Raw genomic sequence first — 14,023 nt, forward strand, 5'->3', positions numbered from 1 at the left:
ACACTGCATTAACACAACACACTGCATTAACACCACACACTGCATTAACACCACACACTGCATTAACACACTGCATAAACACAACACACTGCATTAACACACTGCATTAACACCACACACTGCATTAACACACTGCATAAACACAACACACTGCATTAACACACTGCATTAACACCACACACTGCATTAACACCACACACTGCATTAACACCACACACTGCATTAACCCACTGCATTAACACAACACACTGCATTAACACCACACACTGCATTAACACAACACACTGCATTAACACCACACACTGCATTAACACCACACACTGCATTAACACCACACACTGCATTAACACACTGCATTAACACCACACATTGCATTAACACAACACACTGCATTAACACACTGCATCAACACACTGCATTAACACCACACATTGCATTAACACAACACACTGCATTAACACACTGCATTAACACCACACATTGCATTAACACAACACACTGCATTAACACACTGCATTAACACCACACACTGCATTAACACCACACACTGCATTAACACACTGCATTAACACACTGCATTAACACAACACACTGCATTAACACCACACACTGCATTGACACACTGCATTAACACACTGCATTAACCCGATCTGTCCCCAGTTCTCACCGCTACGTATTCAGTGATAGACAGTCTCTCCTCGGGGATATCTCGAAGCTCCTTGTATTTGTCCTCAGTGAGCTCCAGGTCCCTGAAGCTGCGTCTCAGGTCTCCTGCCTTGTCACACAGCTGTCTGTTGGTCTCCTCCAGCTGCTTCTGTCTCAGTAGGATCACATCCATCTCCTGCTTCCTCAGAGCCTGCTGCTTCCTACAGGACAGACAGAGAACTAACACTGACTCGAGGCAAATATCAAGGAGAGCTTCCTTTCCATGCCTGCTCAGAGGAACATCTTCCAATCCTGTAGAGTCTGGGTTCAGCAAGGTGATCGTGTGTTGACCTCTACGACTGATCAGAGAGACTCTGTATCAGACATATTATTATGGCTAAAGGTAAGTCAAGGTCTCAGCTCTGTTCCTACCTCCTCTCATCCTGGGTGAGTTGGAGCTGTCCAGTCTCAGAGCCAGGACTTGTTAGTCAAGGTCTCAGCTCTGTTCCTACCTGCTCTCATCCTGGGTGAGTTGGAGCTGTCCAGTCTCAGAGCCAGGACCTGTTAGTCAAGGTCTCAGCTCTGTTCCTACCTGCTCTCATCCTGGGTGAGTTGTAGCTGGCTGTCCAGTCTCAGAGCCAGGTCTTGTTAGTCAAGGTCTCAGCTCTGTTCCTACCTCCTCTCATCCTGGGTGAGTTGGAGCTGTCCAGTCTCAGAGCCAGGACTTGTTAGTCAAGGTCTCAGCTCTATTCCTACCTCCTCTCATCCTGGGTGAGTTGGAGCTGTCCAGTCTCAGAGCCATGACTTGTTAGTCAAGGTCTCAGCTCTGTTCCTACCTCCTCTCATCCTGGGTGAGTTGGAGCTGTCCAGTCTCAGAGCCAGGACTTGTTAGTCAAGGTCTCAGCTCTATTCCTACCTCCTCTCATCCTGGGTGAGTTGGAGCTGTCCAGTCTCAGAGCCAGGACTTGTTAGTCAAGGTCTCAGCTCTGTTCCTACCTCCTCTCATCCTGGGTGAGTTGGAGCTGTCCAGTCTCAGAGCCAGGACCTGTTAGTCAAGGTCTCAGATCTATTCCTACCTGCTCTCATCCTGGGTGAGTTGTAGCTGGCTGTCCAGTCTCAGAGCCAGGACTTGTTAGTCAAGGTCTCAGATCTATTCCTACCTGCTCTCATCCTGGGTGAGTTGTAGCTGGCTGTCCAGTCTCAGAGCCAGGATCTGTTAGTCAAGGTCTCAGCTCTGTTCCTACCTGCTCTCATCCTGGGTGAGTTGTAGCTGGCTGTCCAGTCTCAGAGCCAGGACTTATTAGTTAAGGTCTCAGCTCTGTTCCTACCTGCTCTCATCCTGGGTGAGTTGGAGCTGTCCAGTCTCAGAGCCAGGACCTGTTAGTCAAGGTCTCAGCTCTGTTCCTACCTGCTCTCATCCTGGGTGAGTTGGAGCTGTCCAGTCTCAGAGCCAGGACCTGTTAGTCAAGGTCTCAGATCTATTCCTACCTGCTCTCATCCTGGGAGAGTTGTAGCTGGCTGTCCAGTCTCAGAGCCAGGACTTGTTTCTGGTACAGGGCAACATTCAGCCTCTCCTCCAGCTCCTCCGTCTAGGGAAGAGAGCACAGAACAAGTAGTGTGATACATCAGCGTGTCCCGAATGGCCCTTTATTATCTTCCCTATTATAGTGCACTACTTCAGCCGGACAGGACAAACACCATTCTGGTGATATCTGGTATATAACCTGAATAAATCTAAAATGGCAGCATGTTTTTGGCCTCCTTTAGCAGTTTCTACCTGATTAACTACAATACCATGTGAAATTCATGTTGAAAGGACAGGTTGTGGTTGGAGCTAAAAGAGTAGGACAGAAAAAACAACAAGATAACTAATTGGAAATTATCCTGGGTCTGTAAAATGTATATAGGTTCACAACTTTTGTGAAACAACACAGTTAAAAAAATATACGGCAAATAGAAATCCAAACTGGACGGTGTTCAGGAGATAGATGGGAGGGGTTGAGTGGAGCTGAAGGATGGAACTGGATGGAGCTGAAGGATGGGACTGGATGGAGCTGAAGGATGGGACTGGATGGTGGTCAGAGATAGATGGGAGGGGTTGAGGGGAGCTGAAGGATGGGACTGGATGGTGGTCAGAGATAGATGGGAGGGGGGAAGAAAAGGCAGCCAACAAGTACTCAGCAAGACTGTTGGAAAAATAATTCCAGGTGAAGCTGGTTGAGAGAATGCCAAGAGTGTGCAAAGCTGTCATCAAGGAAAAGGGTGGCTACTTTGAAGAATCTAAAATATATTTTGATTTGTTTTTAACACTTTATGAGTAAATGTTTTTTTAACTTTAGCTGACATGGGGCTAGTTGATCTGGACATTTCTGACAAGTTATAAATATCTCTCTATGGTCTGTAATGACAAGTTATAAATATCTCTCTATGGTATGTAATGACAAGTTATAAATATCTCTCTATGGTCTGTAATGACTGACAAGTTATAAATATCTCTCTATGGTCTGTAATGACAAGTTATAAATATCTCTCTATGGTCTGTAATGTAATGACAAGTTATAAATATCTCTCTGTGGTCTGTAATGTAATGACAAGTTATAAATATCTCTCTGTGGTCTGTAATGTAATGACAAGTTATAAATATCTCTCTATGGTCTGTAATGTAATGACAAGTTATAAATATCTCTCTATGGTCTGTAATGACTGACAAGTTATAAATATCTCTCTATGGTCTGTAATGACAAGTTATAAATATCTCTCTATGGTCTGTAATGTAATGACAAGTTATAAATATCTCTCTGTGGTCTGTAATGTAATGACAAGTTATAAATATCTCTCTGTGGTCTGTAATGTAATGACAAGTTATAAATATCTCTCTATGGTCTGTAATGTAATGACAAGTTATAAATATCTCTCTATGGTCTGTAATGACTGACAAGTTATAAATATCTCTCTATGGTCTGTAATGACTGACAAGTTATAAATATCTCTCTATGGTCTGTAATGTAATGACAAGTTATAAATATCTCTCTATGGTCTGTAATGACTGACAAGTTATAAATATCTCTCTATGGTCTGTAATGACATGACAAGAGGACCTGATGATGCACTACCCAATTTAGACATGTCACCTTGTGCATTCTACTATTACAACTGTCAAGAGTAAATCTAAAGCAGGACAGATGGGTTTTTTTATGTCACATTCTTCATAGACAACAAGTGTAGAGTAACAGTGAAATGCTTACTTACAGGTCATTTCCCAAACAATGCAGAGTTAAAGATAACATAAATAAGATCCTAGCTAATTAACTTACCTTTGTCAAGTGGTCCACTTTCATGTTATCTATGATGAGATTTTTCTGCGACATCTCTATTTTCAACAGCTGAAGGTTGTGCAGGAGCTCCTTCCTCTCGATGAGCTGTCGGGTGACTTTCTGGGTCCCGGTGCGGTCTCGTTCGTCTGAAGACGAGATGTCTTCCGTGGGCACCGTGGTCTCCAAACTCAACTCTTCCGACTCCTCTAGCGAGCTGGAGATGTTCACCGATGGGTTTTTCTGCTTCTTCGGAGGCATTTTGAAGCTAGATTTAAAAATAAAAATAGTTCACTACTTGTTTGACAAAAGCGAGGTAGCTATCTGCTTTTGTCAGCTAACTACTAGCATATAACTTTAGTATTACCGAAGGTTTAAGAAGGATTAGCGAACTCAAGAGTTCAAGGACATTAAGGTGTTAGTTAGCTAGTTACATGATTGTACTAGCTAGCTAACGACGTCGACTGTTGCACGACATATTAACTGGTAACTAGCTCTTTGTCTGTGGTTACATTAACCGTTAGCTAGTGTACAGTACTAGTAGTTACCTAGTTATAGTTAGCTAACGTCGAACTGTTGGAAAAGTTCACTGTTCAACAGGTAGCTTCCTAGCTAGCTGGCTAATTCCGTAACAAATTATTCGTTTTTTGTCATATCCATAAATTAAATTGTTTTTTAGCATTTACTACTACTTATATTCGCGAAAACAACCCTAAATGTTTTGGTGGTCGCTGTTTTCCTAATTTCAACGGTCCCGCTCCGAGCCGCATAGCAACCGCCACTAGCGGATCACAACAAACAAACGGAAGTGACATCGGAGGCACGTAGAGCTTTTGCAACCACATAAAATGTCCGCCGGAAACAGCAACATTTAATAATAATTTATTCACCTGTTATAGCGCTATTTATTACATAAAGAATCTCAAAGCGCTTTAAAGAAACAAAACAAGACATTAATGAGATTGACAGTTAATAGAAAATTCATGGCTTGAGTGGTCATCTGAGGGAGGTGGTCAAGCGGGGAGAGAAAGTCAGGGGGAAGGCAGCACGGTTTTCTTTGAGGTTTTATTGGCGGACTACGTCCAAAAATGGTGTATTGCCACCACCTACTGGATGGGGTGAAAACAAAAACTTTAACCACTAAAAAATAAAATAATAATAATAATGTAAACATATTTTAATCCCAGAAATAGTTCAGGTACATAAACAATGATATCGATCTTTCTTGACTTACTTTCAACTTGTGCAGTTCCATTTATCACCAATGCTATAAATGACTTTCTTCACATGAAGGATTTCTGGGTCCTGCTGTTGATTCTCAGTCTGTGGTGAAGGCTCCAACGTAAGCATACCGTTCTGCAATACCGCCGGACCTTCAAACATACTCACTCTTACAACCCCCTTTTGATAGCCTCTGCATAGGAGACTCTGAACTGCCCTGATTTTAGCAACCTCAGTCTCTTTCACCCTACATCGGGAAGTCCAATGATTGCGTCTTCATGCTCCCCACCACAGTGGCAACATGTTGCTCCTTGTCTATTCTCTTCTACTAGACATTTAGCATCTCATACATAGTGGTGTTTCCCCACACATCCCACATCTCAGCTTCTCCCGTCTGCAGACACTTCTTCCATGTCCAGACATTTGACAGAAGGAACATTGTAAAAGGCCTTTCTACAGAAGCTCTAACAGTACAGACGTCCCAGCTGAGAGACTCCACGTCCCAAAAAAAACAACACTAGAACAGACTAACTCTTCTCCTTCTTGCCATTAACCTTATGATTCATTCTACGTCGATCACTCCTGGAATTCCCTTAAATAAAGCACAAAAAAATCCTATGAGACCCCAGAAATGACCCCCTAGATAAGGTGTCCTCCCTAGATAAGGTGACCTCCCTAGACAGGTGTCCTCCCTAGACAGGTGTCCTCCCTAGATAAGGTGACCTCCCTAGACAGGTGTCCTCCCTAGACAGGTGTCCTCCCTAGATAAGGTGTCCTCCCTAGATAAGGTGTCCTCCCTAGACAGGTGTCCTCCCTAGACAGGTGTCCTCCCTAGACAGGTGTCCTACATTATATTCATCAGCTTGTTTGATGTCCAACAGACATTTATTCTGTTCCTCAGAAACACAAGAAATCAGAACTAACCCACTTCTCATCACTGATTTGACTTTGCCCAATGCTTTTGCCATAATTTTGGATATTTCGGAAAACAGGTTCCACAAATCAGGCATATGCCGCTCTTTCAAATCAAATGACATATTATTGGTCACATACACAAATTTGTATTATTTTTGTATTATTATTATTGCAGCGATAATACCAATATTACATATCAATACAGGGACATTCCTGTGAATACAATTTAAAAAAATTTAAAAACCACGCGATGTATATAAACCCTAGATGTATTTAAACCATGGGATTGATGATTCTGCGTATTGGCCATTGAGAGGCTTTGAAGCCACTGGTCGGCCATATTGCCACTCCCCAGTAGGCGCAGTCTTCCATTGGAATGAATGTAATTCTACAGTATTTCAATTAAATATGCACTATGCAGAAATCGCTCCACCATTTCCTAGTTGTTAACATTAGAATAGTTTGCCTCATTTCAGTTTATGTGACAAAACAAGCGAGTCATAGTGTAGAGAATCATTGTAGCATCTAAACCGCTGTGAAATATATTTTCCATAAGCAAATTTTTTATTTTCAGCTGTTTGAAGCTGGTGTACAAAACCTAAAGTAAAGGACACAAAAACAAAACTTACAGGAAGCATAGAAATAGCACACATAGGACACATCTACTGATTCTTAGACTTGCTTTCAATGAGAATGACAGATCTATAACACGCATTTCTATGTGAATTTGGTGGGGTATTCCAAAAATGTATATATTGCAGCTTTAAATGTTTCAAGGACAAAAGTACATGTATTTAAGTATTTTCTTGTTCTAGTGGGGACAATAACATTTGTAATCTAAAACAATTATACTTAAAGGAAAATGTTTTTATATTTTTTTTATTTATTTTATGTTTTGCTCACACAATATAATTTAAAAGTATGCATTAAGGTGTCTGTAATAGAATAAACGTGGCAAAAAAACGAATGTCGAATATTTAGCTAGCAGCCTCCATGGAAATTCGCTATTAATTGTGCTAATTTTGTTAGCATTCTGATAATAGACGCGCAATGGGTTTTTTAGCGTTTTTTTTTGGAGCTCCCTTTCAATAGATTCCAAAACATGTTTTACAACGGAAACATATACAAAACAAAATGTTTAAACAAAAATATTTGCTACATGTCTGTATTTGAAATGATGTAATGTGGATTAGTTTTATTTATTATTATAATTTTTTTATAATTTCTTTGTGGAATACCTCTGACAGTTATGTTTATATGTTTTAAAATGTTACTGTTAATGAAAAAAAATTAAATTAAATTAAAAAATTAAAAATAATAATAATAAAAAAATGTTTTACAACGGTGGGGGAGTGCCAAGATGGAGGCACGGTGGCTTCAACACAGCGCCCCCTATTAGTCATCTAGTGTATATACGAACCATTGAGTCGGACTCAGGTGAACTTTAAACTCAGTTGGTAGTTTAGGGTCATTTCCGGTTCCAAATTCTCTCTTGCATTTAACGTTGTTTACTATGTATTGACGTAGGAAAATAACATATTTTTGTATGATTGGTGAAACGTGAGACGGTCTTCTGTACAAATTGTTATGCCCAGAGACATTAATCCCGGAACAAATATGTTTTGCACTTGCATCAGCACGACTCCATAATGGCGTTGCACACGTTTTCAACGTGACCTTTCAGCATTTTTCGATAAGCACGGATGTAAAATTGAATTCAGACTGACACAAATATAAGACATTCAATGGAATACTACCTGGATTATATGATTCATTCTGTCCTTGTTGAGAGTGGACCTTAATTACAGTTTGTATAATTTATTTTTCGTGATTACGGAACAACAAACGCTTCCTATCTTGTCTGCACGTCGAACGGTATTTCCTCCTCTCCTGATGGCCTGTTCAGGGACTTTAATATAAACGCCGTGAGTGTCAACATCTTGACTCCATATGTATGTATCATCAAACCATTGAAATTATGAGGTTTCTCACCACACCGCTTTTGAACGAGTTGCGGCGGCGTCTCCCGCTGGTATCTACTGTCGCAAATAAACATCTACCGATCACCTGCCTTCTCCCACCCCACCATTCTGCACCCACAAGCCGGCCTCTCTATTCTGGGGCCACGCTAAGAAAAGATGTACCCCTCCCTCAGTCTAAAGCAGATCAGACTGAAGAGAAACTGGACCTGGACATATGGAAGTCTGTGATGAGGTTGCAGGTCCCCGGGGTGGAGGAGGAGGAGAAACTGGGAGGTGAGGAGGGAGGTGGTGGTGGTGCTGCTGCTGGAGGTGTAACAGGGCAGGAGGAGATCTCACCACTGGAGGCCACCAGAGAGCTGGTAGTGATGTGGCGTCAGGCTGGGAAGCTGGTGCCAGAGACCATGACTGACGAAGAGCTGGGGATCCTGGCGGAGCTACAAACCAAATCCTCCAAGAAGAAGTACCTGAAATACCTGGCCGTCAAGGAGGGCCACAAGAAAAGCCACAAGCAGAAGCAGGAGAAGAGGAAGGCAGAGAGGAGTGAGAGGATTCAGGAGGACGATAGGATCAGGCCTGGTGGTCTGAGAGGAGAAGAGGAGGGAGAACTTAGGAACACCTTTCTGCTCCAGTTTTGGGGTCGTTCCCTGGATAAGCTGCTGGGCTGGAGGTCGGCCCAGGCCATGGTGTTCGGACAGCCACTGGTGTTTGATATGTCCTACGAACAGCAGATGACTCGTCGGGAGGTGGAGAACACTGTGTCCCAGCTGATGGAGGTGGAGGGGTGGAACAGACGAGCAGCGGACCCCTTCCACCTGCACTTCTGTAACTTGCAGCCGGACGGCGGCTACCGCAGGGAGCTGGTTAAACGGTACGGCGCCGAGGCCTGGGAGCGTCTCCTCGTCACCTCCACGGAGCGACGTCACGTGGACCTGTTCCCCCGGGACGACCTGGTCTACCTGACGGCTGACTCCCCTAACGTCCTCCGTACCTTCGACAACTCTAAGGTCTACATCGTAGGCTCCATGGTGGACCGCTCCATCCAATCAGGGCTCTCCTTGGCCAACGCCAAGCGTCTGAAGCTGAACACGGCTCGTCTGCCGCTGGATGACTTCCTCCAATGGGAGACGGGGGCCAAGAACCTGACCCTGGATCAGATGGTACGCATTCTGCTGACGCTGAAGGAGAGAGGGAGGTGGAAGGAGGCGCTGGAGCACGTACCCAAGAGGAAACATGATGGATTCTACCAGGAGAAACCCCAGCAGGACAGAGACAGAGGATCAGATAAGGACAGGAGATTTTTTAGTGGCAGAACCAGAGGAAACACAGGGTTCAGGGCTGGGGACAGAGACTGTGATAGAACATTCACAAGTGGGGACAGAGAGAGGGCATTTAGTAGGAGAGACAGTGTATTGAAGAGTGGGGACAGTGATAGATCAATCAGGACTGGGGACAGAGGAGACAGAGAAGGAGACAGAGACAGAGCAATCAGGACTGGGGACAGAGACCAAGCAATCAGGACTGGGGACAGAGAAAGAGACAGAGATGCTATGGAGGAGTGGAGACAGAGACAGATGAATGGTGTGGTCAGAGAGAGAGGATCCACTAACAGACATAAGGACAGTGTATTCAGTAGCAGAGACAGGGACAGAGAAGGAGACAGGGACAGAGAAGGAGACAGGGACGGAGATAGTACGGAGGAGAGGAGACATAAGGACAGTGTATTCAGTAGCAGAGACAGGTTAACAGTCAGTAAGGAAGCAGGACCGACAGGGGATTCAGAGAACAGGCAGAACACGCAGACCACCACCACGGTACGGACCTCACTAAAAAGCAAGATGGAGGATCGGAACAGTACAGCCAAGAGCGGGAAGAAATGACGAGAGGAAGAGTAACCAGACATTTCTCCTCTGAATGTGCTTCCGTTTCACCATGTTGTGTTAATGGATTCAGAGATGAACTGATGAAAAAGCACTTCTAAATGCCTTGAACATTAAACATTTTCATAAGCAACTCAGTGAGACTGTTGATTGTTAAGGAATCTTTGGCGTATTGATACTTTGTGTCAATGTACAACTGAAAAAATACATATAAAACGCAACATGTGAAGCGTTTGTTCCATGTTTTATGAGCTGAAATAAAAAGATACAGAACATTTTCCACATGTACAAAAAGCTTATTTCTCTCAAATCTTTGCACAAATTTGTTTACATCCCTGTTAGTGAGCATTTCTTATTCGTCAAGATAATCCATCCACCTGACAGATGTGGCATATCAAGAAGCTGATTAAACAGCATGATTGTTACACAGGTGCACCTCGTGCAGGGGGACAATAAAAGGCCACTTTGGCAACAGCTCCGGGTGGACATTCCTGCAGTCAGCATGCCAACTGCACTCTCCCTCAAAACTTGAGACACCTGTGGCATTGAGTTGTGTGACAAAACTGCACATTTTATTAAAGTGGCCTGAGGGAGTGTGCAGTTGGCATGCTGACTGCAGGAATGTCCACCAGAGCTGTCGCCAGATATTTTAATGTTAATTTCTCTATCGTAAACTGCCTCCAACATCGCTCCCTCCATGCGTCCAACCGGCCTCAGAACCGCAGACCACATGTAACTACGCTAGCCCAGGACCTCCACATCCGACTTCTTCGCGGTAGGTGGGGTGGGGGGGGGTTGCTGAGGAGTATTTCTGTCTGTAATAAAGCCATTTTGTGGGGAAAAACTTTCTGATTGGTTGGGCCTGGCTCCCCAGTGGAGTGGGCCCACCCATGCCCACCCATGGCTTGCGGACCTGCCCAGTCATGTGAAATCCAGGGCCCTAATGAATTTATTTCAATTGACTGATTTCCTTATAAACTGTAACTCAGTAAAATCTTTGAAATTGTTTGCATTTATATATTTTTGTTCATTATATTTAACCACAAAAATGTTAATGTCATTATATTGTCTAGTTTTAAGTTAAAAACCATTTTCTCCAGTTTAACTTCCATTTATCCTGTATTCAAGCGTTATGATGGATAGATTCTCACTAAACAGGAAATAGATTTAACAAATCTTTAATTCTGGTCTCTGACATGAAAGAATTTAGAAAAATCTTTACAAAGAGAAAAATGGTCAACAACAACCTTTTGCACAAAAAAAAAACATTAATCTTATTTTCTTTCATCTAATTACACGTTTTCTTTAAAAGTGAAATGTTTTCAGTCTCTAAATTGGGAAGATACAGTGCCTTCAGAAAGGACAGTATTCATACCCTTTGACCTGAATTCAAAATGGATTCAATTTATATTTTTTTCTCTCACCCATCTACACACAATACTCTATAATGACAGTGAAAATGTGTTTAGAAATTTTAGCAAATGTGTTGAAAATGAAATAGCATAAATATATCATGTATTCACACCTAAAACACAAGGTCAAATCTACACTTAAGAGTTGTGGCCAAGACAGTGGATGTTAGTGAGTGGCCTAGATAGTTTAAACTTAAAATCTACTTGAACATCTATGGAAAGACCTAAAAATGGCCGTTTAGCAATGGGATCAACAACCAATTTGCCAGAGCGTGAATAATTCTCACCCATCTACACACGATACCCCATAATGACAAAGTGAAAACATGTTCGGTCAATACCTTAATGGTCAATACTTTGTAGAAGCATCTTTGGCAGCGACTAAAGCTGCGAGTCTTTCCGAGTAAGTCTCTAAGATCTTTCTACGCCTGGATTGTGCAACATTTTGCCCATTATTATTTTCTAAATCATTCAAGCTCTGTCAAATTGGTTGTTCATCATTGCTAGACAACCATTTTTAGATCTTTCTATAGATTTTAAAGTCGATTTAAGTCAAAACTGTAACTAGACCACTCAGGAACATTCACTGTCTTCTTGGTAAGTAACTCCAGTGTATATTTGTCCTTGTGTTTCAGGTTTATTGTCCTGATGAAAGGTGAATTCATCTCCCAGTGTCTGGTGGAAAGCAGACTGAACCAGGTTTTCCTCTAGGATTCTTCCTGTGATTGGCTCCAGTCCGTTTATTTTTTTATCCTGAAAAACTCCCCAGTCCTTAACGATTACAAGCATACCCATAACATGATGCAGCCACCACTATGCTTGAAAATATGGAGAGTGGTACTTGGTAATGTGTTGCATTGGATTTGCCCTAAACATAACACTTTGTATTCAGGACAAAAAGTTAATTTTTTTTCCACATTTTTTAAAGTATTACTTTAGTGCCTTGTTTGCAAACAGGATGCATGTTTTGGAATGTTTGTTATTCTGTACAGCCTTCCTTCTTTTCCCTCTGTCATTTAGGTTAGTATTGTGGAGTAACTACAATGCTGTTGATCCATCCTCAGTTTTCTCCCATCACAGCCATTAAACTCTGTAACTGTTTTAATAAGTCACCATTGGCCTCATGGTGAAATCCCAGAGTGGTTTCCTTCCTCTCCGGCAACTGAGTTAGGAAGGACGTCTGTATCTTTGTAGTGACTGGGTGTATTGATACACCATCCAAAGTGTAATTAATAACTTCACCATGCTCAAAGGGATATTCCATTTTTACCCATCTACCAATAGGTGCCCTTCTTTACAAGTCATTGGAAAACCTCCCTGGTCTTTGCGGATGAATCAGTGTTTGAAATTCGCTGCTCGTCTGAGGAACCTTAGAGATGATACAGGGATTATCATCAGATCAATTCAATAAATATAACACTCAGAATGAAAACCTGATGGTGAATCAATCATACTGCTGGGGAGGCAGGGAGCCTAGTGGTTAGAGCGTAGAGGCGGCAGGTAGCCTAGTGGTTAGAGCGTAGAGGAGGCAGGGAGCCTAGTGGTTAGAGTGTAGAGGAGGCAGGTAGCCTAGTGGTTAGAGCGTAGAGGAGGCAGGGAGCCTAGTGGTTAGAGCGTAGAGGCGGCAGGTAGCCTAGTGGTTAGAGTGTAGAGGAGGCAGGTAGCCTAGTGGTTAGAGTGTAGAGGAGGCAGGTAGTCTAGTGGTTAGAGCGTAGAGGAGGCAGGGAGCCTAGTGGTTAGAGCGTAGAGGCGGCAGGTAGCCTAGTGGTTAGAGCGTAGAGGAGGCAGGTAGCCTAGTGGTTAGAGCGTAGAGGCGGCAGGTAGCCTAGTGGTTAGAGCGTAGAGGCGGCAGGTAGCCTAGTGGTTAGAGCGTAGAGGAGGCAGGTAGCCTAGTGGTTAGAGCGTAGAGGAGGCAGGTAGCCTAGTGGTTAGAGCGTAGAGGAGGCAGGTAGCCTAGTGGTTAGAGCGTAGAGGCGGCAGGTAGCCTAGTGGTTAGAGTGTAGAGGCGGCAGGTAGCCTAGTGGTTAGAGTGTAGAGGCGGCAGGTAGCCTAGTGGTTAGAGTGTAGAGGAGGCAGGTAGCCTAGTGGTTAGAGTGTAGAGGAGGCAGGTAGCCTAGCGGTTAGAGCGTTGGGCCAGTAACCAGCAGGTAACCTAGTGGTTAGAGCGTTGGGCCAGTAACCAGCAGGTAGCCTAGTGGTTAGAGCGTTGGGCCAGTAACCAGCAGGTAGCCTAGTGGTTGGAGCGTTGGGCCAGTAACCAGCAGGTAACCTAGTGGTTAGAGTGTTGGGCCAGTAACCAGCAGGTAGCCTAGTGGTTAGAGAGTTGGGCCAGTAACCAGCAGGTAGCCTAGTGGTTAGAGCGTTGGGTCAGTAACCAGCAGGTAGCCTAGTGGTTAGAGCGTTGGGCCAGTAACCAGCAGGTAGCCTAGTGGTTAGAGCGTTGGGCCAGTAACCAGCAGGTAGCCTAGTGGTTAGAGCGTTGGGCCAGTAACCAGCAGGTAGCCTAGTGGTTAGAGCGTTGGGCCAGTAACCAGCAGGTAGCCTAGTGGTTAGAGCTTTGGGCCAGTAACCAGCAGGTAGCCTAGTGGTTAGAGCGTTGGGCCAGTAACCAGCAGGTAGCCTAGTGGTTAGCTAAAAGCTAGTCCCAACAGTCTTAAAAT

The 14,023-nt window shown here is 43.6% G+C and overlaps 2 protein-coding genes across 2 annotated transcripts in view; one reads left to right on the forward strand and one right to left on the reverse strand.

Moving 5' to 3' along the window:
- LOC115181146 (progesterone-induced-blocking factor 1-like) overlaps window positions 1-5,643 on the reverse strand; it is a gene marked incomplete at its 3' end in the record, with an annotated part of 10,475 nt that extends 4,832 nt beyond the window's left edge. The window contains exons 1-4 of the mRNA XM_029743177.1: window positions 5,191-5,643; window positions 3,960-4,224; window positions 2,134-2,234; window positions 668-866 (exon numbers count right to left, since the gene is read on the reverse strand). Coding sequence (XP_029599037.1) covers window positions 668-866; window positions 2,134-2,234; window positions 3,960-4,217 — 558 coding nt within the window. The remainder of the gene's footprint in view (window positions 1-667; window positions 867-2,133; window positions 2,235-3,959; window positions 4,225-5,190) is intronic.
- Window positions 5,644-7,721: 2,078 nt separating this feature from the next.
- On the forward strand, window positions 7,722-10,229 carry LOC115181168 (tRNA methyltransferase 10 homolog C). Its single transcript, XM_029743202.1, has one exon. It carries the CDS (start codon window positions 8,047-8,049, stop codon window positions 9,949-9,951), a length of 1,905 nt encoding a protein of 634 aa, XP_029599062.1. The 5' UTR covers window positions 7,722-8,046; the 3' UTR covers window positions 9,952-10,229.
- The last annotated feature ends 3,794 nt before the right edge of the window (window positions 10,230-14,023 follow it).

The sequence above is a fragment of the Salmo trutta genome, unplaced genomic scaffold (genome assembly GCF_901001165.1).
Source record: "Salmo trutta unplaced genomic scaffold, fSalTru1.1, whole genome shotgun sequence".
Lineage (NCBI taxonomy): Eukaryota > Metazoa > Chordata > Actinopteri > Salmoniformes > Salmonidae > Salmo > Salmo trutta.

What these genes read in the sequence shown, in the direction of transcription:
- LOC115181168 (XM_029743202.1), top strand. Translation starts at nt 8,047, where the DNA reads ATGTATCATCAAACCATTGAAATTATGAGGTTTCTCACCACACCGCTT.